The 27,493-nt window shown below is 41.6% G+C and overlaps 1 protein-coding gene across 1 annotated transcript in view; it reads right to left on the bottom strand.

Moving 5' to 3' along the window:
- notch1b (notch receptor 1b) overlaps window positions 1–22,058 on the bottom strand; it is a gene marked incomplete at its 5' end in the record, with an annotated part of 52,038 nt that extends 29,980 nt beyond the window's left edge. The window contains 6 exons of the mRNA XM_083905255.1: window positions 529–762; window positions 1,086–1,208; window positions 4,079–4,417; window positions 6,168–6,427; window positions 20,772–20,853; window positions 22,001–22,058. Coding sequence (XP_083761381.1) covers window positions 529–762; window positions 1,086–1,208; window positions 4,079–4,417; window positions 6,168–6,427; window positions 20,772–20,853; window positions 22,001–22,058 — 1,096 coding nt within the window. The remainder of the gene's footprint in view (window positions 1–528; window positions 763–1,085; window positions 1,209–4,078; window positions 4,418–6,167; window positions 6,428–20,771; window positions 20,854–22,000) is intronic.
- Between the last annotated feature and the right edge of the window lie 5,435 nt (window positions 22,059–27,493).

Below are 27,493 nucleotides of genomic sequence, written 5' to 3'. Positions count from 1 at the left end.
ATAGTCTACAGACACATGGGAAGAACATGACACAGAAAGACCGCAATCCATTCCAGAATTCAGACCAGGAACCTTCTTGTTGCACCAACCACTGCCCCACTGTGGCACCCAACTTACACATTGGAATTTTTTTTTAGTTGAAAGATCAAAGTATTCCATCTCTTTGGGAAAGAAAAACATGTCCATCCAGTATAAGAAACAAAGGGATGTCATCACATCTATTTGTCTTCAATATGAAGTGTAGAAATTACGAGTCTGCAAAGTGTTAAAAACACACTCATGTCTAAGAACAGAGTTAGTTTAGTTTAGTTTAGACACCAAAACCACAAGAGAAACCATACATTAGCATTGATGAATGTCACTGACTGGTGTTTACTTTAGAGGCTTTCATTTACTTTGTCATCATTTGTTACTTCCTTATCCTCACAACATATAATTAAAATGTCCTCCAGTCACAGACGCTTATAGGTTTGCTGTGTGAAGTAGTTTCCTGTCAACCAGTAAAAGCTGAACACACATTGAAATTACCTGTGCGGCCATGAGGGCACTCGCAGAAGAAGGAAGCTACGCGGTCGTGACAGGTGGATCCGCTGTGACACGCGGCGCTGGCACAATCGTCGATGTTCTCGCTGCAGTCGTCGCCAGTCCAGCCGTTAACGCACACGCACTGGTAGCTGCTGTAGGTGTTGTGACACGTTCCACCATTTTGGCAGGCGTTGGGCATCAGTTGACACTCGTCTACATCCTCTGTGCAGAGCTGACCTGTGGAACGAGCAGAGGATCTAAGTTTAACTGCTTTTTCATACGCATCCACATACACACATGCAGTACATTCATACATGCACAATACATGCACATCTGTGTCTACAGTCACAAATCTTGCGCAAAACATGTAGACATGATGTAATGCAGAGGTGTCAGACTTACACTATTTACCATTCAACATAAAACACACAAGACACTTAGTGGCCTCCCGGTGATTTGAGTGTGAGACCTCTGATGTAATGTGTCTCTAAATTATAATCACTATAGTACATACATATAAACAGATCATTATTAAGTCACATATATATCGCTACACACACCTGTAAATTCCGGTTTACACTGGCAGTTGTAGGTTTTGACTCCATCCACACACGTCCCTCCATTCTGACACTCATGATTGGGACAGTCGTCGACGTTGTGGTTGCAGTTTTTACCACTAAAACCTGCAATAAAAGAAAATATACAGTAAGGTCTCAACCTATTGTGAGTGTGCTTTGCTTTCACAGAGTCATTTCTATTCATTCTGGTTTACAGTTACATGTTTCGACTGGTTTGAAAACAACAATTTGCCATTTTCAACAAATGGAGTGAAACTTTTTAACAGTTAAAAGTGGTCAACTTTCTTTTTTTTTCTGCCAGAGAAAATGGCAGCTGTGCCCTCCTGAGGTCTGTGGCAACATCCACTGGTGTTTCATGGAAAAAGCACCACTGCTCAGAGTCTTTTTGGTCTTTAATGTGCTTCCCAAACAATTGCTGTCTTACTTCACAATGCAAGTAAAATAAGGTCCAGTCACTAATATAGCTAATAAACTTTTATTAACTAGGCCTGGGCAATATGGCATAAAACAGTGGTCGCAAACTTGCAGCCCCCAAATCAATTGCTTGCGGCCACATCAACTTATGCGTTTAGAGCTGAAATGATAAATCGACTAATCAATTAATCAATTATTAATCAATTACTAAATCAGTTGTCCACCAATTTGATAATTAATTAATCAGTTTGAAGCTTTTTCATGATTAAAACAAGATTTTTGATGTGAATATTTTCTTTGTTTCTTTGCTCCACATAACAAAGAAATCATTAAAACTGAATCAACATCATCATTTCAAGGTTTGGCAAACACTCATAGACGGTTTTGAACATTTTCTGACATTTTATGGACCAAACATTAATGTGTAATTAATGTGAAATTATGTGAAATATCATCATAACTATTAATATTTCCATGTCGTTTTCTCAGAAAGTTGACTTCACTGGCCCCTTACTGACCAAACTACACTCAGTGGTCCCCAGGTAATTGTAGTTTGAGACCCCTGGCCTAAAGCTAAAATCTCCGATTTTCCCTACTTTTTTAAAGAAAACGACCCTAACCCTAACCGTAACCCTAACCCGAGACAAATCAAAACAAGTTTAGCTTTATGGCTACCACATCGTTAGTGATGTGCAAAGCGACTGCTTCAGTGATCGCTCTCCATCATGCCCCTTTGTTATCATACGTGGTGCCCAGGGCAAATCATTCCACCACAGTTGGCTGCTTTGTAGCCAGAGTTTGTTGGATGAAGCGGTCTTGTTCCCCTCGTAAACACTGACATTTCTCCAACTCGGGTGTATGCATCACTTTTAGTTGCTGGAATAAGTTCGTTGTGCTGCTGCCTTTCGTTGAAATGGGCTTTAAACAAACTTTGCAGCGTGCAGTCACTTGTTCCAAATCACTGAAGATACAAGTCCTTTCTTGGGAACGAAATTAACACTCTCGTTTGCGGTAGGCATGTTGTCGTTGCGCGTGCATGTCCGGAGGGGAAACAAGTGTGGGGGAGGGAGGGTTCCGCACGGAAGCTCCCGAGGGCAGAAGGTGCGCTGTCGTAAGAGGAGAAAATTATATATTTTTTTATTTTTTTTAAATCGTCCGGAACAAAAGAACTGGAATTAATCGATAAAATCGATATATCACACATGCCTACTTTTAACATGGTAATAGTATGAAGTGTTTCAGTGAATTTCAGATATTATAATCAATGTGGCATTTAGTATGTCAATAAAATGCAATATGGTGATTGTATATAGAGAACCGCAGCATGTAAAGAGAGTAGTTTTGCTCCAAGTATACCTCAAAATATAAACCCCAAAAAATTCAATTAAAGTGAAAAATTATTATTTTTTATTTTTTTTACACCAATGTCAACCATTGTCCCACTGTCCACCTCTTTGGACAGTTGATTGAAAACACTTGGGTCCAGACAATGATATATCACCAATCAAAACCTCTGACGGTATAATGTCATAATTTGAGAACACAACGTTTTAACTCACTTCATAAGAGTACTCCACAAGTCAACTTTATATAGTAAGAGGAAGCAACAGCTTGTTCCATTAAATGCCAACAAACAAATTTCACACATGACGTGAATATCAGAACTCCCTCAGTGTGGAGGTGATGAGCTGAGGGAGGCAGGACTACAGTCTGAGAAAGCTTTTCCTCACTCGACTACGTGATCAGGATGTTGTCCTTTGACCATTTCCTTATGATAAGGCCTGATGCCTTCCTGCTCTGCCTTGTTCACACACACACACACACACACACACACACACACACACACACATACACACACACACACATACACACACACACACATACACACACACACACACACACACACATACACACACACACACACACACACACACACACACACACACACACACACACACACACACACACACCCACACATACACACAGTATATATATAAGACATATAAGACACAACTTAAGCAGGAACAGCCCAGCCTTAAATGACATCATCTCTGAAGCAACAACTTCCGACATTTAAGCTCAACTCAAGTCACTTGATGTCTTTCTAAAACTGATTGTTCTTCTATTGCCATCATTTGACTATAGAATACATTTTTATCATATTACAAGGTTCTTGTCCACGACAATGTTTCAGACAAGAAACAAGTATGAAGGCAACACAATCATACAATGGAGGAGAGGGCACCATCGCTGACATCATAATATGGAGTTACATTCAACACTAAAATGATCCAGTTTACATCATGTGCTGAAGTTCAGCCTGTTGAAATAAAAACTAGAAAAGCACTCGGAGAGCGCAGACCTCCGCCAAGGCAGCTCAGTGACTACAAAATACACCCTGCCGGAACGCAGCGTGTACGTTTTTCTGAAAATGTCATCTAGATCCTTTTCGAGTTATGTTACTAACAGACAGACAAACAAACTCTGCGAAAACATACATATAGGTCAATAAATGATAAAAAAAAAACCTCTCTGCCAATGGCTTTAGTTCAAATTCTTACCTGGTACACAGGTGCATTCATAGTTTGTTTCCCCCTTTTGGATGCAGGTGCCTCCATTAAAGCAGGGTGACGGGCTGCAGGGCAGGTAGCGGCTCTCGCAGTGCTTGCCCACGTACTCTTGAGGACACTGGCATCTGTAGCCGCCCACTTCGTTGACGCACACGCCCCTGTTCTTGCAGGGCGATGGGCTTGCGTCGCACTCGTTGACGTCTTGTTTGCAGGTCTTTCCGTTGAAGAACGGCGTGCAGGTGCAGATGTAATGAGAATCGATGGCAGAGCACTGGCCACCATTGGCACATGGGTTTGAGGTGCAGGGGTCGGCTTGTTGGCACAGTTTACCTAAAAACACAGAGAAGATGATGATGATGACGATGATGAGAATAGAACATTCTATTCTAATAAACATATATACGGAGTGCACAATGGACAGTTCGGCAGTCCATTACAGGACCAACATAGAGAGAAAACAACTATTCGCTCTCACATTCACACCTACACAAGAGTGTTCACCTAACCTGATACTTAGGGCCAATTCCAACTCTCCTCAACCCTTAATCTTAACTGGCCCTCAAAACCAAGAGTTGAGGGTTATTTTGTCACTTAGAAATAGGACACCCCTTAAATGCAGATCCGTCTTTAGACTGTGGGGGGCAGAATAACGCGAAAGCTGCGTCCAGTCTGTCAACTCCAAAAAAGAAGAAGAAGAACCCATTTACGTCACGATTATTTATTACGATACTTTTGTCAGTCAAGTTATTAGGTTGTCAGTTAGTTATAAGATGATACTCATACAAATACCACAACCACGGACATATTCAGCTGACAGTTACCATACACCACGGCTTATTGAAAAGTAAACGATAGCAAACGATCGTGTGTGCGCACCGGCCGGCTATTAACAAAAGATTGTAAAATAAAAATAAATGTTACGCAACAATGACGTCAGTAATCCATAATATAGGCCTAAACTAAGATAATACAATGGTTTTCATCATTTGTATATCTCTATTAACAAAGAAAATACTTAATCTGTAGCGTACACGTTTCGCTGCTTTCGGCGCCATCTTTGTTCTGTCAAAACATGCAAAGCATTCTGGGTAGCCCTTGCTCCCAAGGGTGATCTCGGAAAATCACAATATTGAGGGCGGTTAAAGTTGGCCCTCAATTTAATTTGAGATTCTGAGAATCGGGACAGCACTTGCACTAGCGGGAGCGCACATTTTTGAGATTGAGGGTTAAGATTGAGGGTGAAGCAAGGAATTGGAATTCACCCCTAATATCAACTTTGGTTCAATCTCTACATAAATGACTTGACTAGCTAGATACAGTACTTTGGATTGGAATGATGTGACTGAAAATTGATCTTATATATGAGCAAGTTGACCATGAGTTTGAATGTGTTAAATGTGTTGAATAAACCTGTTATAATGGACCTTTTTACATACAGTACAACTCATGGCAACGATGCAAATATAAATGAAAATAGATATGAAAGATTAATTTCATTAATTTCACTACGACAACTTGAAGTAAATATGTTCCCATGACATTATGTTGTGTAAGCCAGAATAAGCCCCTCGTCCTCTACTCTTTTTTCAAAGAAAACTTACGTAAACTGCCACAAAAACATTTTGGATTTAGAGTAAATTACGTCCTCTAAATTAATGCCACATTTAAAAAGAAAGAAATAATCTGTGCAGCATTAAAGAAATAGTAACAAATGTGCAATAACATAGAAAGTCAAAAATCAAAAAAGTACAAAAAAAAAAAAATACCGGATTGACCGTTAAATAAATACTAAATACTAAATACTAAACCAAAATGATATGGGTTTGTCCTCAGCGCTACTGAAGTGGTGGAAAGCGGTTTAGTAGTTTTTGCATAATTCTGCAAACAAATAAACCAACAAGCCCACAAACAAATGAAGAGACGAAAACATAACCTCTCTGGTATAAATAACCTGGATTATAAAGAAAACATGTTGAGTTTTAAATGTGCTAAGCCATAAATCTAACTAAAAATAAATATGATGAGATTATTTTGCTTAATTCCATTTGTCATCCTGTGATAAACATGTCAGCTGTATTACCTGACCATCCAGGTGGGCAGTGGCACTTGTACGTCTGGAGGCTCTCCAGTTCACACGTGCCTCCGTTACGACACGGCGAGCTGAGGCAGACGTTGACGGGCGTGAGGCAGACGCGGTCGGTGTAGCCCGCTCTGCACGTGCAGCTGAAGTCCACCGTGCTCCCTCTCGTCACGGCTCGACATGTGCCCTCGTTCATGCACGGCGAGGAGACACACGGGTCACGGGCCTGGCACCGGCTTCCTACATATCCATCCCGGCATCTAGAGAGAGACAGAAACAAGTAATCAGGAACATCATATCAACAGAAGCAGGGTTCAATTTTCAATTTGACGACGCTAAAACGTAAGCGTGAACGCATCGTGTTATTGTTGTTGTAAATCACACACCGGCCGCTTCATGCTCATCTGTAACTGCAGTGTAAACAAACACGACCAAACACACACTCGAGCTATCCAGAACTAGCTACAGGAAGTGCTGGGGGCAGTGTTGCTCGCTGTTTACATTCTGCAAGGAAGCAGAGAAGAAGAACACACAAATTATGGCGGAAACAGACGAAGAGGCTTGAAAACTCTGACCCAAAAAGTTTTGGGAACATTTCACTGAAAATAAACCAGCGAAACACTTTAATTAACCATCAGCCTATGATGCAAGTACATAATACGTTTGTGTCATATGTCTATCAGTCGGAAAATCATGGCGGAAGCTAGCTTAGCGAACCTACGCTAATGCGTTCTTTAAGGCAGTAATCAGTGAATTACAGGGGAAGCTGCTTTGACATTTTAACTGATAAATTTCGTTATTAAAGCACACGCGTGAGTCCACTGTATGTAGGTTAAACAGAAGTCCAAAATAGGTGCTAATGAAGATAATCGTGATTAATCGACTAATCGGAAAAATAATGGATAGATTAATCGACAACAAAAATAATCGTCAGTTACAGTCCTATCAATTAAGCATCTGTACGTCTTTGGACTGTGAGAGGAAGCTGCTGGCGTTTGAAATGAGATATTAGTCTGATGACATCTTTTTTTACTTCTTTTAAAAACAACAAATAATCTGTGCTGATGCATTTCCCACCAAGCCATAATTAGTCACATCCAACAGCTCTTTCCAACACGCTCCAACTGTATTTTTTATTCCCATAAATGGATGAAATAAATAGCTCAAAACATTACTGCGGCTTCTGTTTGATCAAAAATGTTCACAAATAATGACACTAAGCTGTTTTGCTGTAGCATGGCAGAAGATACTGTATATGCAGCTCTCAATCATAACTGGTCACATGATATCAGTGGTTGGTATCTCCATAGTCATTTAGCATTTACTAGATATTTAGGTTTTCAGTGATTTTGAACACAGATAATGAGTTTTGGATCGGCTCAACCCGTTTCAAACCGATATAACCATCTTGTTGTGAGGCACCAGTGATATATACCTTACTATTATACTCTGCCATCACAGTAACATTTGTCTTTATGGCTTCTTATATGAACTGCGTTATTATTGCTATTATTAAATAACTAATATTTTGAAAATCTTCTGATCCACATCTACATTTTAAATGTGACTCGTGAATCCAGACATAAAAATTTAATTATATACAGTATTTACATTGCATTTATTTTATTGGCTCATATAGATGAGTTGGATTTAAGTATTTCAATACACATTCTGGACATCTGGACTGGATTTGTTGGGGTTGAAAAAGGATCATTCTGTGAGATATATTTTCTATGTCTACTAATACAGAAACCTTCATTATTATGTATTTTTCTCATTTCAACTTAGCATTACAAAGAGTGGGAAGAGTTGAATGGGAATTTCTGTTTCTATTTTCAATGATCTAATGTTTGAAGACAACACTTTGTGCACTATTGTGATAATAAATCCTCTGGTTGCATTAAAAGCATTTCCTACTAAGACTATCTGCTCCTTTAAAATACAACCTTGCTGTTTTTTTTTACAGCACAGCAACACAACCATGATAAACTCTGCTTTAAACAGGACATTCATCTTTCTGCTATGACCCCCTGTGAACTATGTGTTAGAGGCTGTAGAACACACAGACTACTGAGGTTTCTCACAGGTTGTGTGTCATTCATAAAAGACGAGGGGGAGTTTAGACGCTGAAGATCACAGGGACTCATTCACACATTATCAATTACAATGAGAGGAGCTTAAGAGAAGAGTCCCCCTGAGTGTACACACACACAGAGAACATCCATCCAGGCATAGCTACAGTGTGCAGTCTCACATACACACACACACACACACACACACACACACACACACACACACACACACACACACACACACACACACACACACACACACACACACACACACACAGTGTTCATGACTGTGTGCATATTCAACCATGACCCTGCAGGTAATGGGGTCAGCCAACTTAAACTCTGCTGAGAGCAGTGCTGTAATGTTAAAACAAACAAGATCACATGGAATAAAAGTGAAGTGAAGAGTCAATGGCACTTTTGCATCTTCTGTTCTAGCCTTAATCATGAGATGAATTAGGGCCAGCATTAGGGATGCACCGATTGCCATTTTTGGGGCCGATTCCACTTTACAGCATACTGAAATATATATATTTTTGCATATTGTCTTTAATAGAACATTTTATAGAAAATATAGATATAGAATATAGAAATACAATCAGTTCACATCCAATATCCAACTAAAAATACAAAAACGAATCACTTCCTGTATGTGTAGTTTTAAGTTTAAACATATTTCACAACATATTCCCTACACACAAATAAGTAAATGAACTAATGACCAAGAGCTCAAAACTCACTCTCTCTCTCTCCCGCCCCGTGCCAACAATGCCTCGCGCTCTCTGCTCACACAGGTTTAAATGACAAACAAACAAATGCTGAGTCCTGATCAAAATGTTTGTGCAAGTGATTTAAGGTCCTGACTCTTGTCCCAAATACGACAGGCTTTGTTCAGTAATTGAAACAAATATATAAACATTAATGATAGGGCTGTAATCAACCAAAGAAATTCTTGGTCGACTAAAGCCCTGAAATTTCGACCAAAAATCGACTAAACGACGGGGGGTACTTTGCGAGTGCGGCTCTTTTATTTTGAAAAGAGCCACAGCCGCACAGGTACTTTGCGGGTGCAGCTCTTAATTTGAAAAGACCCGCAGCCGAGGCTGGCCGTTCAACAGAGTCTGACGGCTCTGACAGCGTTTTACATTACGTTCATCTGTGCAATACCATAGCCCGTGATATCCGAAAATAACTAGTAATATCAGCACAATATTGACAACAACAACTGACACGAAAAATTCAGAAGCGATGATCGCGACTTCCGAAAATTCTTGCGCCACTCCTCCAGGACAATAACCTCACTCTCGAAGTTCTCCCACCAGACAGGAGTCCACCCAGGTCCGGACACAAAACTGGCGACGCAGTCTGGCTCGTGACAGAAGAAGTTACGATATTGCTGAATCAGAGCTGTATTTGCAAATGCAAACATGTAAAAGGTTCTTGCACCAACAGAAATGCTGCTGCTACTCGGAATGCTTCCATGATCATAACCAAATGTAAAAAGGTCGCACTTTTGGAGCATAGATTGTTGAGTTTTCCAAAATTAGAGTTTTTAGAAAGAATAGTTTTCAGAGGCCAAATTGGTGTTTGTGTGTAAACTAAAGGCACAAACGAAGGGGAAAGTCTCCGTTTTTAAAAATACCTGTGTATGTGTAAACGGGCCCTATATATAAAAGTGGATTATTATATTAGTCCTACAAAAATGAGCTGCCTTGGCAGAGGTCTGCGCTCTCCGAGTGCTTTTCTAGTTTTACTATATATTCTGGCGAAAATCTATTGGGGTCCAGCTTCATCAGCTCATCCCCACCACCATATTTCTGTTTTCATCGCCTTCAGAGCTTCAGTACTGTTGTCAACAACACAGGGTGGCCAGAGAGGCCCAGGCAGTACAAAAACAAAGAAGCTACTCAATAGCACAGGAGATGAGCACACACAAAAAAATTTGGTGGTATTTGGAATTTTTCTTCATAATCTGTTCTCTCTAAAACTGGAGTAGTTGTGGTGGCTCCCTTCAGCAGCTCACTTCAACCCTTTTGTCAGCACTCATTCATCCTCAGAAGAAGGCGCCAACTATTCAACAGTGTTTGAGCTGTGAGCCAACATTATGGCAGATAAAAAGCACCGCACACCACCACCTCAGTGCTCCTGATTCTTTTCAGCAACATCATCAAACTAGAAATGGGAAGTGGATGAAACAGAGGAGAAATTACAGGTTCTGGTATCCATTTTTTCCAGTTCGGAGAAAACTTCTCTCTTTCAATATTGTTGTGTTTCACTCTCATGCAGAAACAATATTGTGCACTAAACTACCAACATCAAAAAGGGCCTTCTTACAATATTACAACCCACCATCACTCTCAAATACCCGAGCAGAGCCTGAGGATCTGTTAGTCCCCAAACATTCCCGGGGGTCCAGCCAGAGTGTGTGTGTGTGTGTGTGTGTGTGCGTGCGTGCGTGCGTGCGTGCGTGCGTGCGTGCGTGCGTGCGTGCGTGCGTGTGTGTTGGTGGGGGCCTCTCTATGGGGAGAGGGGTGTGTTTAGACAGGGTCTCCCTCTCAGGGGATTAGGCAGCCTGAGGAATGAGGCAAGGGAAAGAAAACATCACATGCAAGGCTGCCCGCTGCACAAACAGTAGCAATGAGTGAGTGGTGGCATGTCACGACTGATGAGCAACAAGCAATACTATCACACCTGACTGAGGGAGCATTTATGTGTATACAGCAGCAGCACAGCGGTGGTGGGGAGAAGAGGTTTTTATCCCGTCCACCTGCAGCTGAATGACTGGGTTTTTTGAATCGGTTGGGACAATGCCGGACTGTAGATCAGTTCAAAGGAGACATATTATAGCCTATTTCTCCAAGTGAACCTAGTTCCCTGGTGTCCTAATGAACATGTCTGTGACATACTTTGGTCAAAATACCATAAGGTTGAAGCACCACAGCAGTTCAATCACCCTGCCAAAACAGCCCTGTTCAGAATGCTTGGTTTAGTAGTATCTCTTTAGGTCCACCTTAAAAAAATTTAAAAACGAAAATTAAGGGACAGGAAATGACATCAGCCACAGAGGCTACTGGGAGCTAACAGCAGTTAGCATTTGGAAAAGTGATCATTTGCAGGCTCTAGCAGGCACATTGCCGTCATATATAACATGTATCCACTGGACAGATAAATCCTCCGAGGTTGGAAGTTAGTGTAGGACTCTGTGCTGCACTGTGGAGACAGACACATACAAATAGTACTCACATTACATTAACATTGCGTTCAAAACTTATTTAGACACACATTTGGCAGCTCAGATTTCTCTTTTCAACAAAATGAATCTTCAGCATGATTTATTTATATAGAGTACTTGAGAATTACGCTTACTAAAAAAAAAATGTAATTATGACATAGCTGCAAATTCTTCCACAGAGTTGCCATGTCTCTATATCCAGACCCACAACAGACAATAGACGTGTGTGTGTGTGTGTGTGTGTGTGTGTGTGTGTGTGTGTGTGTGTGTGTGTGTGTGTGTGTGTGTGTGTGTGTGTGTGTGGCTGCTACAAGGCCAGTCCAGTTTAGCCCCAGTAATGGCGGGTGCTGAGGTCGTGAGGCGCCACACAAACTCAGTGGAAAAAGGCCGCAGGGAGCAGGTGCGCATGTTAATGAGGAGACGGCAGCTGCTGGCCCAGCCGCCCCGTCCCCTCCTGCTCCTCCTCAGCACCTCCCATGTCCCTTATCCCACAACTCTGCCTCCTTCCTCTTCATGGAACTCTATCCCATTACTGTCCTAAACCCTGTACTGTAATAAATATGTTTATGCAAATGTAAGATGAGTTTGGTCGAGATTATTCTTTTAAAGTTCAATTGCTTTAAGGGTGACTAGTTAGATGTGTCACCTTGGACTTTTAGTTATACTTTTGATTTGATCTTTTTTATATAGTGTTAGTATCTCAATGGTAGAGAAAAGTCAGGAATAGCAAAGAGAGCATGATGAGTGGAGTCATTGTTTTTCAGTGCTGACCTAAGGCTGGCCATATTCAGCTGTCAAACCTCTTCCTCGCCTTTCTCCCTTTCTACATCCCAACAAAAATCTCCCTCTAAATCTTTCATTATATATGGCTCATCCCTAAATGTCCTCATTATTGCTTTCACTTCCTCTCTTCAAAGCAGTATGGTCGCTGGCATCCACTCACTCCCGTCTGTCCACCTTCGATCTCTCCCTCTAAACCTCACCGCGTGTCTCCGACACAGCATATTTTTTTTGTAAAACAGCAACATTTGGATTTATAAGTCTCGACAGACTAATGCTGCTCTGTAACTTTAATCTGTAACTTTATTCTGCAGTCTTTGAGGCCAAGCATGCAGCAAAAGAAAAGCTTCAAATCCAAAACACACAAGCAGTGCAGCAAACAAAAGAGTCGGAAAAGAAAGGAAAGTGGAACTGGTTTGGTTGGGTTTTTTCGAGGGGAGACATACAACTGGCAAACTTTCTTACTGAGTTGCCAACTGGAAAGGAATTTAAATGTTTACTCTTAAGAGTCTCCCGTCCTGATTCTTGACCCGAGAAACCTCAGTCGAGGCGCGCTCGCACTGGCACTTTATGGTCCCTTGAAAAACTCACACTGGCTTTGAAAGCAGCATCTGCCCTCGCGAAAACAGCCCGGTGTCTCACACTGAAGCCTGAAAGACAAACAGAGAGCCCCCTCACCTTACCTCAGTGCACGTGGACGCACTGTTCAAACACACGCCGGCTGAGTTGCGAGTCGTCAGTAAACTCTAGCACACGCTAGGCAAAGAATGCTAACAGTTTGCTCTTTAACTTGGCGAGGTCATGTCAAATACACGGTTTTACAGGCATTGTGCTGGGAACACTTAACTGAATAGGAGGTTGAACGTATAAATTGAGGGAGTAAGACAACAGATATTCAATGCCTCTTTTATCGTGTCCGAGTTGTGTTCAAAACAAACAGTGATGCAGCTGCTTCAACAAGAGAAATCATCTCAACAGCAGCAGGTAAAGCAAGCTGCTGGAAAGGTAAATAAAGAAGACGGGTGAAAAGAGGGGTACAAATCAGAAGCTGAGCAAATATCAGGTGTTGGTCTGGTATCGTATAACTGCAGGACAGCAGTGAAATTATCTCTGCGGTAAGGTCGATACTGTTATTATCTTTTCTGTCGTCCTGGCCCAACAGACCACATTGTTCTCGTCTGCACTCACTTCTGGGCCATCTCATGTTCAGTGGCTGCCACTGCAGCCCGTGGCAAGAGGTCTGCTTCACTGATGGGATGCATAACAGGGGCCGGGCGGCGGCTCGAGCCTTCAGCAGATGTTGTGGTGACATCTGACCTTTAGCCAGGCGTCACTGGAAAAGGAGCTTTCCTCAAAGTCGGGGCCAATGTGCCATCTGCTGTGCTTCTGAGGTCACACACAGATGGGGACAGAGGCTTTGAATGTAATATGTCTGCGTGCACACATGCACTGTATACAAATAAAACATGCAGACTAGTAGCTGTAAGGGCCTGTCTGTGTGTGCCGTTAAAGAGACTTAGTGAATTAGGTTGTGCATTTATTCAATTATTCAGCCACATATAAAATAAAGCCCTGTGGGAGACAGAATTAGTGTCCAGCTTCTTTTCAGCCAAAATTAAATCGGAATAGCTTAGGTTAATGATGCTCTTAGCTTAGTTTATAGGGAAACATAACAGAGTACGGCTCTTAAACTCAAGATTATTAAAACGACTGATTTTCGGTTAGTTGTTTAATTTCATTATGACACTGCCTTTGATTTGCTGAATAATATTGAAGTATTTTAGTTAGTTTGTGTGTCCATTTTTGGACACACAAGACGAAAGAAAATTATAAATCTTTGAGAAAGTGGCTGGAGCTGCACTCTTAGAAATAAGGGTTCCAAAAGTGTTCTTCTAAAAGGGCTGAGGTTCTACCTGGAACCATTTGCTTCTGGGGTTCTTGGTAACACTAATGGTTCCAGTAAGAACCATTTTGATCCAGAGAACCCTTTAAAACTCCTTTCCTTAATAAAGGGTTTTAAAAGGGTTCTTGTTGGAACCCTCCAAAAGGGCTCAAGGTGGAACCTTAATAAAAAGGTTCTACCTGGAACCAAAAAGGGTTCTCCTATGAGGACAAGCCAAATAACCTTATATGGCTCTACTTAGCACTTTTATTTCTAAGAGTGTGGCAGTAGAATGTTTTAGTGTTTAGTGTGTTTTTTTTTTTACTAAGATAAATGATTATTTCACAATTAAAATATTTGTGATTAATAAATCATCAAACTATTGAAGGTCAAATGTATTTGGGGACATTTTGTAAAGACATACAGTCAAGACAAGGCCATTTTATCATTCACCTTTGTTGTTGCTTACAACAAAACTCTGTTTTTTAAATGTTTAAACGAAAGGCAGCATCATCTCTTTACGACTGTTATTGATCACAATCTTTCAAAGCCATCCCTCTCTCGCTTCTTCTTCAGGTTTCTTCAGTCCAGACTCAAACTGTGTTAGTGGAGCATGTTAGCACCTCGGCCCCCCTCATCCCTCCAGTCTCCCCACCAGCCTTTCTCATTTCCTGGCTGCTTGGTTGTCTGCCTAGTCTAAGTCGCCTTTATTCTTGTCTGATCTGTTTTACAAGCATTGCCCAGGGGGACTCTCTTTTGTCTCCTTTCCTCTACACTTCCCTCTCCTTTTTTTCAACTGGCCTCTTTCGTGTTGTGCATATGGAAGCTGACAACTCTACCCTCAATGGAGCTGAAAGTCAACGCAGAAAAACAGATTCAGATTCAGCTTCGATCACACAGATTGAGTCGACTGAAATAAAAATAGCTTTTTGGCTGAAGCCAAAGCTGGCACAAAAACAGTGGTGTTGTTTGTTGTGGAGCTGAAACCAAAGTTACCACAGAATCCTCACTGGCCACAGAAATTACAGGGGAAGCGCTGCCCCTCTTTCTCCCTCCTTGCATCAATCCTTTTTTTCCTTCCTCTCTAATAGTAAAGCAGAGCTGACCCGACCAGCCCACATCTGGCAGCCTTCATTAGAGACCCTGTTTATTTGAGAGTAGTACGGACACAGCCCATGGGAAAGAGCAAGCTCCCTCAGGGATCGACACTCAGCGAGTGTGTCTGTGTGTGTTCTGAGTCACAGAAGGTCTAATGACTTCTGCCACTGCCTACTTTACAAGGTTGGGAACCACTTAAGTGCTTTATGGGCAACTGAAGGTGAAGCTGGACCCTGCACATGGCAACTTCAGCGCTTAAAACACAGCACATTAGACTGCTTCATCTTCCCTGCGTCATCCATAAATCAAACCCAGGATCAGGCTGGATTCATTTCAGTATAATTATACACATGTAGAACATTAAAACATGAAACAGAAGTTTGCCCAGAGAGGTTTTTCAGAGGTGAAATGCCACTTTATACAGGATTGCATGCCTTTTGGGAGTTATCCAGACAGTTAGCTTGAACAAGTTTTCAAAGAGTTCCCTTTGTCCCCTCTCAGATAATCCTGGCTCAAAACACTAAAACTGTCATGTGCAGACCCTTTATTTGTTTCCCTCTGTAACAAATATCCTGATCATAACAAGCTGCTCTATCTATCACACTCCATTCTCCTACATTTCCCATGTCTGTCAGTGAAAATGTGACAGAGACCTGGCAGACAAAGTCAGTGTGTCTCAGTGTGCAAAACCACAGGTAATCATGAAGCACGCTGCTCTGTGGACAAGTGCACGTTCCTGTTAGCTGTTATACTATAACACACAGACAGGTGGTCCGGCTGAAAGGAAGGGGAAAAAAGAGAAGAAATGAGGAAGTGTGGTGGCTTTGTCTAACAAGCACACACGCACACGCACACACACACACACACACACACACACACACACACACACACACGCACACACACACACACCCCCCACACACACACACACACACAGTTTCAGTTCACTTAGCCTGTGATCAAAGTTTCTATGATTCGTTCTGCATATGCCAACCAGCGAGGCTCAAATATCACTAATTCCCCTGCATTTATCCCCGCCACTATTACCACCTTTTAGTGGCTTCATACAGCGAGAATGCTCTGCCGATCTGCCTTCTCAACAGCAGCACTTTTGCCAGAGGGAACCCAATACGACCAGCAGCGGCCACATTAAAAGCCTCGCGCTGTGTGTTTCTGGGTGTGTGATGATATGATCAGATACAGCACCTTTTCTTCAACCGGGAGGGTGTTTCCTGACTCTGAATGGAGATGTAGGGGGAGGGAGGAGGGGTGGTGAGGGTGAGGGTGGAGGGACATTGAGATTCATCTGACCACAGAAAACAGAGGTGCCATTGAAGAATCCCTTGAACTGGAGGGACAAGGGGTCACTTTCATTGAAGTGGATGTATACTGTAGCAGTGGCCACACATACCAGCAAGGAATTCAATGACTTCAAATGACACTCAAACACACAAATCCTAAGTACATGATTAAATCTCTTTGTCGTATGTCAATCACTCTGAAATGTCAAACATTTTCCAAGTATTTTAAAGCACACGGTCCAAGAAACTGTCAGAAGCCATGGAAAGTCTTTCAAATGTTCACATTTACTGGATCTCTTCCTGCAGCTCTTATGATTTGATCCAGGAATTCTTGTCTGAGATAAAAAGGAAAGCATGAAACTTAATTCTTGACATTGGCCTGAGCAGTTTAACACATCAAAGCCAATATACTGCATGTATCTCCACCTGAGAAATTGACTGATGCAGCCCATGCAGAACGTAAGGATTTTGTTAAACCCCAATTTCTAAGGTTAGAAAAAGCTTTCATGCTTTGAAGACTTTATAGTGGACAGACAGAACATTTACATAAATGTGAACTAAAAAGTATGACACAAATCCCGCCCTTTCCTCCCACCATCCAACTTTATACCAGCTGAACTGGAAAATACATCCGTGAATCAGGTTGTTGAGGGTAAAGATGAGGGTCACGACAGTTTCAACTGATTTGCATCCAATGGACAGACTTCAAACTGGACACTCTAAATTGACCATAGTTGTTCATCTCTGCGTGTTGGCACTGCGATGGACTGGTGACCTTTCCAGGAAGCACCCCGCCTTTCACCCTATGTCAGCTGGCATTGGCACCAGCTCGAGCCTCTTGTGGAGGATAAAGCTGTAGACAATGAGGCAAATTTCACCGATGATTTCAGTGTATTTATGTCTGGCTAAAGTTATGATACTTGAATAAATTTAGATAGGAGCCCGAACAGCTGCAGCTTTACCAGTATGGCTGTTGAGAGGCAAAACTTTTCGAGAAGGACTGTTTGAAAATGCTACGTTAATCACGATCTAAATCCATTGCTTTGTTTAGTAATGGTATTATAATTTATTTATAGCCCACAGACAGAGAAAAAAACAAAGCCACTTTGTGAATAAAAATTCACAATCTGAAACCCCAGATGTTCAAAATGATTTTATTCTGTGTTAATAAATGAAACCTTCTAGTGTTTTTCATACCTTCATCATGTGACTCTCAGCTTTCAGTTATCGTCACAGTGACTAACTGATGAACTGATGATTTTTTTCCTTTCTCCAGAACAGACCCCGGGACAGCTCTCATCTTTCCATTGTGCCGCTGGAATCTGGGAGTTATTTTTCCTGGTCCTGGACGGGCTCGGCCCTGTCACTCACTGCTGCTGCTGCCAAACCTCCACACTAAATGAGAGGCCTCCTTCAAGCTCTTTCTAGATAAACTCCAGTCTGGATCTCACTAGGCTAGGAGGGCCAAGATAAGTAGAGAGAACGGTATTTATGTTATGGCATGTCAAGGAGGCATCTCTGTCAGACTATATGAAACTGAAGTTGCCAATACCTCTTACTTGACCTTCACATGTGCCACTGTGCCTGGAGTTCTCTAATAAAACAAACAATGGTTTTGTTCACACTTCATGGAAGGATTGGCTTCCACTGTTATCACTAACTAAACTGTCTACCTGCACAACACCCTACTCATACATCTCCAAAGCAGAGAGGATACCTGGAAGTCCAGGATTGCATTGCAACATTTTCCAACAGGCCAAAGCTTTAAGGAAAAAAAAAGTCTTAAATTTTCAGGCGATCAAAGAGGATCTTACAAAAGTTAAAGCTCACAGAGTGGTCCTATCGCACATATATGTGAGTTAAGGAGGTCTACTTACATACATTAACTTGTTTTTATGGTCCTCCTAGTTGCTGCAAACGAGCCGATAGAAATCTCTCCTCACTGAAGACAGAACTGTGTTGTGATTGGCCAGCCAACAAGAGCTTTCCCAACTGTCTTGTGATTGGCCAGGTACCTGGAAGTGACGTAATTAGCACGTCAGCTCTCAGAAGCGCAGCTCCCCCTCTGGAACGGTGGGTGCACTGCTACTCATTATCAAAACATTGTTAAAACAATGTTTTGATAATGAGTCTTCAAGCCCAGAGTCAGAAGACACTGTTGCTCGTGAAACACCTCCACAATGGACTTTCTTCGTCTGCGGTTCAATGTACACAACCGGATGTGCCCGGACTAGTGTCCGGACTAGTGTCCGGACTAGTGTCCGGACTAGTGCCCGGACTAGTGCCTGGTGCAGGAGGATCTGCTGTTCAGGAGACAGGATCCTTATGTCAATTCCTTTTTCAGAGCGCTTGTAGAGCCAGAGAATACAATAAAACCCAGCGTTCTCAGCATTGGCTGAACTGTTTGTTTCCAAACTTTAGGGCTTCATAGACGAGGTAAAGGTGCAGATACACACCAAAAAACAGCTTTAATTGGAACTTCCGATCTATGGGAGCTTTAACTAATCACCAAAATATCAATTTGCTACATAAGTCAAGTGCTGGACTTATCACTACTTCCACACTCCTCTAAAAGATACATCAACAAGACATTCATCATCATTCCAAGCTCCAAACAGGATCCACCTGGTAGCATTTATTTCTCAACTGTCCATATCCTGATGCCGACAGCTCTGCTGTTTCACCACAGACACAGACGTGACTGTGTGAATGCACTCACTGTGGAAATCATCAGTTGGTGCAAGAAGAAAATAGGAGTTTTGAATAACCACTTGAATTCTAGTTACACAGAGTGTTATGGCTCTGGTGAATACATTTTGACCATTTTTCTTTCTTATTTTATGAATACCATCGTCTTGAGTTTATGAAAATGTATCAGATCAAAAAGTAACCTTCCAGAAGAGATCGAGCTCATGGTGTCTTAGTGGTGAGGGCAAAAGAGAAGAGGAAAATTTCACACTATTTCCTGTTCAATCAACAGCTCCAAGTTTCAACCACAAACACTCTCTTGCTCAAACCTCATGAAACCTTTAAGATATGAAAAAAGAAATGCTGGAGATTGTCTGGATCAAGCATGTTCTCAACAGAAGGAAAATGTCCCAAAAATCCAGGTGAGTGTCGAAAATGCTCTCTGTGAAGTTTCTAAGAATATTCCTGAGCACCTGAGCTCACTGCGAGATCTTTGTAGAAGTTTGAATAGGAGGTTGGCGGGAAACGTTTTGGTAAAATGTTTGAAAGTGATGAGGAAAAGTTCTCGCATTCAGCCCCAGGACAATGGCTGTACCTCAGTGTCTGAACGCAGATTAAGAGAGGAATGTTATCACCCTCACTGAAACTTTCTGTCCTCTTTTTTATATTGTTGCCCATCTCCAAGTTTAATTGGAGGAGCCTGAGGAGGAGGACAGTGCAGGCACACAATGGCGTCTTTGTGGCACAGTGAGGAGGTGAAGTGTTTGGGGGTGTAATTGAGGGGTGGCGGGGAGCCAAGAGAGCTGCATGGGCTTTGCACTCCAGAAGCTGAGAGTGACCTAGAAGGGCTCCCAGTTGTCTCAGTGGCAGTCAGGTGGCACTGGACTGGACTGTTGGAAACACAGCCAAGCGCAAAGAGAGATTGATTGATGTTTGAAAAATAAGAGTTGTGTACAACACAGGTGAGTGGAAACCATCAATGAATAGAAACAAGTCAGAGGACAAACTAGGTTAAAAAACATCTCTGATCTGACTAAAGGAACGAGAGCGGGTGAAGATCAGTGAGCAGGCGACAAAACCCCAAGAGAGAGGGGGGCTAGTGGAGAGCTTGGGTAGGAGGACAGGGTCTGGGGGTCTCTCTGGGAAGCCTCACCAAGATTAGTCACACAGAATTAATCGCAGCGGAGAACAATGGTCACCGAGCTTCTGGCAACCCCAGCTGTCGCTCCATGAAAGAAAAGAAAAACAAGATTTAGGGCTGCCAGAGTTTGGCTGCAGAGGGGAGAGTGTGGTGACACACACACACACACACACACACACACACACACACACACACACACACACACACACACACACACACAGTGACCCCAGCAGTCCTCATCAATGTCAAATCCATCTCTGACCATTTGCCTCCCAGAAATAGCAGCACTGGTATGAGATCTCCACCTTTGGAGCCCAGACCGTCACGTCAGATTCCACAATCGCACATTTCTGTATCGTCCATCGCAGACACACAAACACTCTCAAAGACGCAAGAAGACACGTTTCACTTACTTGCACTCGCTGTTCCCATCTGGAGTCGTTTCACATCTCCCCTGGTTCAAACACTGCTCTGTGAGCATGGAGCATCTCAGGCCTGTGAAAGGAGAGTTTTAATACACAGATGCACAAAAAGACTCCCATAGATTTATGGTTAACTCCAGGTTATACACTCTTAGAAATAAGGGTTCCAAAAGAGTTCTTCTACAAGGGCTAATTGTTCTTGGTAACACTGGCACCGGGAGCCAAAAAGGGTTCTCCTACGAGGACAAGCTGAAGAACCTTATATGGTTCTACTTAGCACTTTTATTTATAAGAGTGTACTGCACACATCCAGTTTCATTTCATCATTCGTGTGGAATCCAGGTGAGACTCTAGCCACCTGAAGACTGCAGTGTTTGGGGTGAACATGGGTCTGACACAGGACACACACACACTTATTATACTGTGTGTATATAAAACCATCATTCTGAAGCCAAGCAGCAAAGACATGCATTTACAAACAAGGAAGGAGAGAAGGGGAAAAAAGACTGGTCAAGTGTCCAAGTGAGCTGCACTCTTATAAATAATAAGGGTTCCAAAAGTGTTCTTCTACAAGGGCTGAGGTTCTACCTGGAACAGTTGGCTTCTGAAAAACCTTTTCCAGAAAAAAGGATTTTTCAAGGGTTATTGGTAACACTAATGGTTCCAGTAAGAACCATTTTGATCCAGAGAACCCTTTAAAACCCCTTTCCTGAATAAAGGGTTTTAAATGGGTTCTTGGTGGAACCCTCCAAAAGGGGTTCTCCTATGAGGACAAGCTGAAGAACCTGACATGGTTCTACTTAGCACTTTTATTTCTAAGAGTGTGGAGAAAACCCGAAGTGTTTGGGATAATGCCAACAGGTGCATGGAGGTACATTTTATGAGAGGAAAAAACAGGAAAGTTAGGAAAAACTGCATAAGACAAAAAACAAAGTTACTAAAACCTTATTACTTACTTTACTACGAGTTAACACGGTTACAAAATCATTAAATAGGAAACTAATGAGAAAGTGCCCAAAAGCAAGGCAAGTTTATTTGTATAGCACCTTTCAACAATAAGGTAATTCAAATTAAAAATCATAGAAAAGAGACGTTTAGAAAATAACATTCAGATATGAACTAACTAACTAAACAAACAGCTATAATATATATTCCACACCTTACATAATAGAAGATTTAAAAAAGTGTGCAGCAGTGATGTAAAATAACGCGCCACTCACCTCGTGTTAGTCCGATCAGCGACAACAAGAAAGTTACTTTGGCAAAGAAAATATACATTCCTTCTGGTTTAAAACGTCTGTACAAGTCCACGTGTCTTTTTTCATAGATCCGACGTTGTGTCTCCGCTTCAGACAAAAAAAACAAAACAAACAAGCCAAAGAAAAACAGTGAAGAACAAGTCAGTGACGAACACAGTGAAGTTTCACTGCATCATGAGCGGATCCTGTGCAAAGAGAGAGATGTTGTCACTTGTGTTCCCGAGTTGGAAATGACTTGAGGGACGAAGCACACATCAATGACTGCTGCTGCTCACACACACACGCAGCGCACACACACACACGCAGCACACACACACACACGCGCACACACAGTACAACTTCCCCATCATCTTTCCCCCCACAGCGTGTTGTATAAGTTAGGAATTGATTAAATAACAAGTCTGCATCAGAACAACTGAACATGAGTTCAGTCTATACCTTCGGGATAATTTATTATCATTACCATTATTATTATTCTCATTATTATTATTAGCTCAAGTTTATCTCAAGAATAATTAACCAAGACTTGTACTATACCTGCTTTACTTTACAGTTTATGAAATCTTGTTGTTTTGTAGGGCATCTTAAAATTGATTATATTTAGTTGTATTAAATTATTTCAATAAAGAAAAGACAAAAAACAAACAAAAGTGTTTTGAATATTATATTCAAATATAATAACCATAATAATACATTTTATTACCTAAGCTACACTGCACACACATAATTAAAAATGTATTAAAATATAATAAAAGACAATAAATTATTAAAATAATAAATTATAAATAATTGGACAGTGCTGTGAGTTTTCTGTTAGGAATTTTGAAATGTGGGATAAAGTCAGTGTTAGGGAATTCCAGAGGTACAATCATTCACATGAATTGAACTGTGATATAATAACACTTAAAACATCAAAGCATTGGAAACACTCTCAGATGAATCTCTAAATCACAGCTCAGTGTCAACAGCTCGTGTTTAAAAGCCCACATCAGTGTCATGTATGAGGGCATCACAACCTGATGGAGCCTGGGAACCTCATCTGCCTCATAGCAGTTAGGATCTTCTTCACTGATAAATAACTGCTGACAGCAACTCCAGCAAAAACTTTCACTCTGACCGTCTGCAGAGTCAGCAGAAAGCTACGGCAGGTTCCCATCAAGTGGTCTGTGAATGGAGCAGGGGCAGTTTCACACAGGTACACACTGCTGTGATGGTACACACTGCTGACATCACGGGAAACACCTGCACGTTTGAGGCTGATGAGGCACAAGTGGAAAAATATTTGTAAGACTAATGAATAATGAGAATTAAACAAATGACCACCAGAACGCCATCCATCAATCTTCTACCGCTTTATCCTCAACCTGAGGGTCATGAGGATTCTGTGGCAATGTCAGCTGACATAGGGTGATAGGTGAGACAAACCACATATAGAGACGGACAACCATTCACTCTCACAGTCAATTTAGAGTGTCCAAATTACCTAATCCCCAAATCTGCAAGTTGTTGGAATATAGGACCTACCCGCACATGGGTAGAACATGCAAACTCCATGTAGAAAGGCCCTTGTTCGGACCAGGTCACGAGCACTTACCACTACACCAACCGTGTGGCCCACAAACAGAACACATTGAATATAAATAAATAAACAGTGTTTCCAAAGCGTGGATATATTTCAGTTAGACAGAACATTATAAAATCTTTGACGAGGTTCCTTTTGGGAAGGAAGATTCATGCACCGCCCGGGAATCAAACCCAGATCACAAGAATGGGAATCTTGCATGATACCACTACACCAGCGGTACTGTGTGCACACAATGTGATGCATTTATGAATAAGTCAAGTCACAAGCAGCGAGGGTTCTGGCTGTTGTTGAATCATGGAAAAGTTTCTCCTAGCTGCCAGAATATAGAGCAACCGAAATGAAATGTATTAATTCATGTCATGATCACTGAGGTCTGCAGAAAAATGTCCTCTTGTTGTACTTAGGTCGAGGTTAAACTTGCTCCCACACTGGCTGTTTTTAAGTCTCCACAAAAAACCCACTTCTTTTTGCCGTTCCCTGACCATGTAGAAGAGTTGGCAGTTATTGACCTTGTTTCTGGAGTAGGGTGTACATGGTCAGAGGTTTGTTTAGAGCAGTGTTTTTCAACCTTTTTTGAGCCAAGGTACATTTTTTTCATTGAAAAAATCACGAGGCACACCACCAAACAAATATGTTTAAAAAATGATACTCTGTAGCCTATATTAACAATTGAGTCATTCTTATCAAAGTGTCTTGAATATTTATATCCATATTATTTGCAGATAATTAATTATTTGTTTTCAAAAAATGTTTTTAGACCAATTAGGTGAAATTGGATAATTTCCCACAGCACAGTAGTGTGCCACGGCACACTGGTTGAAAAACACTGGTCTAGAGGGGAGCTGTGAAAAGTTTAACAACCACTGTGCTTTAGAAATACATTTGGAATGGATTGGAGCACAACTGTCATCCTCCACCCATGTCCACAGCAGTATGCTTGGAACTCATGTGCTAATCTGTGTGCAGCTCAAACATGTGTGACCAGGTGGACCATACATCCAGGGGGATCAGGTACACATTTTAGTATAAAGGGAAGTGCGGGCATGTCTCTCTCTGCACTCTTAGAAATAAAAGTGCTAGGTAGAACCAAGGTTCTTTGGCTTGTCCTCATAGGAGAAATCTTTTTGGTTCCAGGTAGAACCTTTTAAACCCTTTTAAAACCCTTTATTCAGGAAAGGGGTGTTAAAGGGTTCTCTGGATCAAAATGGTTCTTACTGGAACCATTAGTGTTACCAAGAACACTTGAAAAACCCTTTCTTCAGGGAAAGGGATTTTCAGAAGCAAATGGTTCCAGGTAGAACCTCAGCCCTTATAGAAGAACACTTTTGGAACCCTTATTTCTACGAGTGTATGACATTTCTCTCAAATAACATGTTTGTCTCTTTGAGGCTGTTTTGTTTCATTTGAATTTCACAGAGGCTCAGGACAAGGGGCCTGCTGACCTCCAGTCCAGTCCAGTCCAGTCCAGTCCAGTCCAGCCCAGCCCAGCCCGGTCCAGTACACCCATTTAGTAACCCACCCGTGCCAAAGCTGTAAATACTCTTTGTAGACAGAGGTATATCAAACCTGTGCAGCACAAACAAACCTGCAGGAGTAACTGTTTCAACCACAGAGTGACACATGGAGACTCTGCCAGGACGTTACAGGTAAAACAGCTGCCAAACTGAGAGGGAAAAAAACATCACACAGACGTTTAAAGCCTGAGGGCAGACAGAAAAAAAACAAAAAACGTCTGGTCTAACACTGTGTAACCTCAATTTCAAAACAGCCTGTTTATATGCACACTAATCAGATTAAGGTTGTGCTGTGTGGGTATTGTCATCCTTATCCTTACCATATTAAGCTCATAATCATCTTTGGTTGTTTGGTTATTAACCTATTTAGTGCAATCACAAGATTAATTGAATGAGACTTTAATTTCAATCTGATATTACTGAAACCTGTGAAACACACAACTGATAAAAGTGCTGAGGTTATTTAGAGAGGAATAAATGGTGATCCTGTAAGTTTAAGTTTCTGTCCTGTATCTATAAGAAAACAACCAGGAGACCTGGTGTTTGCTGCACATTCAGGTCACTTTATTACAACCCACAATTCATTATTATGGCTACATAATATGACCTCCAACAGAAGCAGTTATTATGGCAGGAGCAATAGGTCAGGTAGCATAGTATGTAAACTGTTAGCTGCTGTTTGTTCCCAGTGGGAAACTGAGAGTTGACATGGTTTCTTTTCTCAATGACCATGTTAAATATGTGCTTATTGTCATAAAATGAAAACAAAGGCGTATGAATGTGAACCCTGTATTCTCTTGAATGGCCACTAGGGTGCGACTCCACTGGTTTGTATGTAAGTCAATGGAAAAAAAATTAGTTTAAAGGTGCATTATGTAATACATCTAAAGCAACTGGCAATAAAATCCTCTTAAAATGTCACAGAGACTCAGGAATAATGTTCATATAACAAACTGAACTCACCAACAACAACAGTACAGACAAAATATTTGCATTTAAAAAAACATTTTGCAGACTGCAATCATGTTTATGTTTTGAAATCATGTTTTGGCATGTGGCGCCACCTACCGCCATCTACCAATCATTGCAGTCAGTAGAGTCTCAGCTGCGGAGCAACCACAGGTTGCCAGTAATGTCAGAAAACGAAACCTAAAAGACCTCGGTATTTTGAATTTGAATGTAATAACCGTTTTTGGCCACATTCTTACATATGGCACCTTTAAGTTTCACATCAGCATGATATTTGTTTTGTCAACTATTGTCCCATTTAGAGTAAAATAGAAAATGAAGCATGATATAGTATATCAGGGCGTGGACAATGTATGATTGACAGTCAGACAAATTGGTTGCAGATGTAAGCTGATGATGGGCTATAGATGAGCGCTGTCTTCCAAAAATAGTTGCTTCAGATTTTAAGAGGCCAAAATAATAAACTCAAGGATTCAAAATGACAGATGTCACAATGCATTACCACTTGTGTGGACCGTGGTAAAAGAGAAAAGTTCCTGGGCTTATGATTTCAAGACGACCCATCTCTGAAGGAAATTAAACAAAGGGCTGAGGTCATTATGAGATGTCATGTGTTATAAGATGTATCAGTGATTAATTTAGGCAATTCTACGGTGGCCGACAGGGGCAAACGCACTGCAAACCCCAAAACACCAGCAAATGAGAAAACACCGGCAAACAAGAAAACACCGGCAAACAAGAAAACACCGGCAAGTAACAAAACGCCAGCAAGTAACAAAACGGCAGCAAATAGAAAACATCAGCAAATAATAAAACGCCAGCAAGTAACAACGCCAGCAAATAAGAAAACGCCAGCAAGTAACAAAACGCCAGCAAGTCATAAAACGCCAGCAAATAACAAAACGCCAGCAAGTAAAAAAACGCCAGCAAATAACAAAACGCCAGCAAATAACAAAACACCGGCAAGTAAGAAAACACCGGCAAATAAGAAAACACCGGCAAGTAACTCCAACCTGTTGACTCGTGTTGGAGTAGCATCCAGCTGCAACCCCGGAGACCAACACCCTGGCGTGACAACAACACCCTGGCGTGATAATAGTGGTTTAATGTACGGGATTTTTTTTCTAAAAACTTTGTATACACACCGAAACGACGGGAGTGGTTTGACGGAAGTGATTTTTATCTTAAACAAGAATGAAGGAAGAATATTAAAGTACGTTAGCCTGTCCATATATTGAGCGCCCCAGCGGGGACAACGACCACCACCTAACCGCCTCCCTGGAGCCCAGAGCGGATACAACAAGCACCACATACACACACGATCCGCTGTTATACTTTTTTCACCGTTTTACACATTTTTCACGCTATTAACTAATAAAACCTTGT

The sequence above is a fragment of the Microchirus variegatus genome (genome assembly GCF_963457635.1).
Source record: "Microchirus variegatus genome assembly, chromosome: 18".
NCBI classification, from domain to species: domain Eukaryota; kingdom Metazoa; phylum Chordata; class Actinopteri; order Pleuronectiformes; family Soleidae; genus Microchirus; species Microchirus variegatus.
Note: the sequence above shows the minus strand (reverse complement) of the source record. Positions and strands in the feature narration are given on the sequence as shown.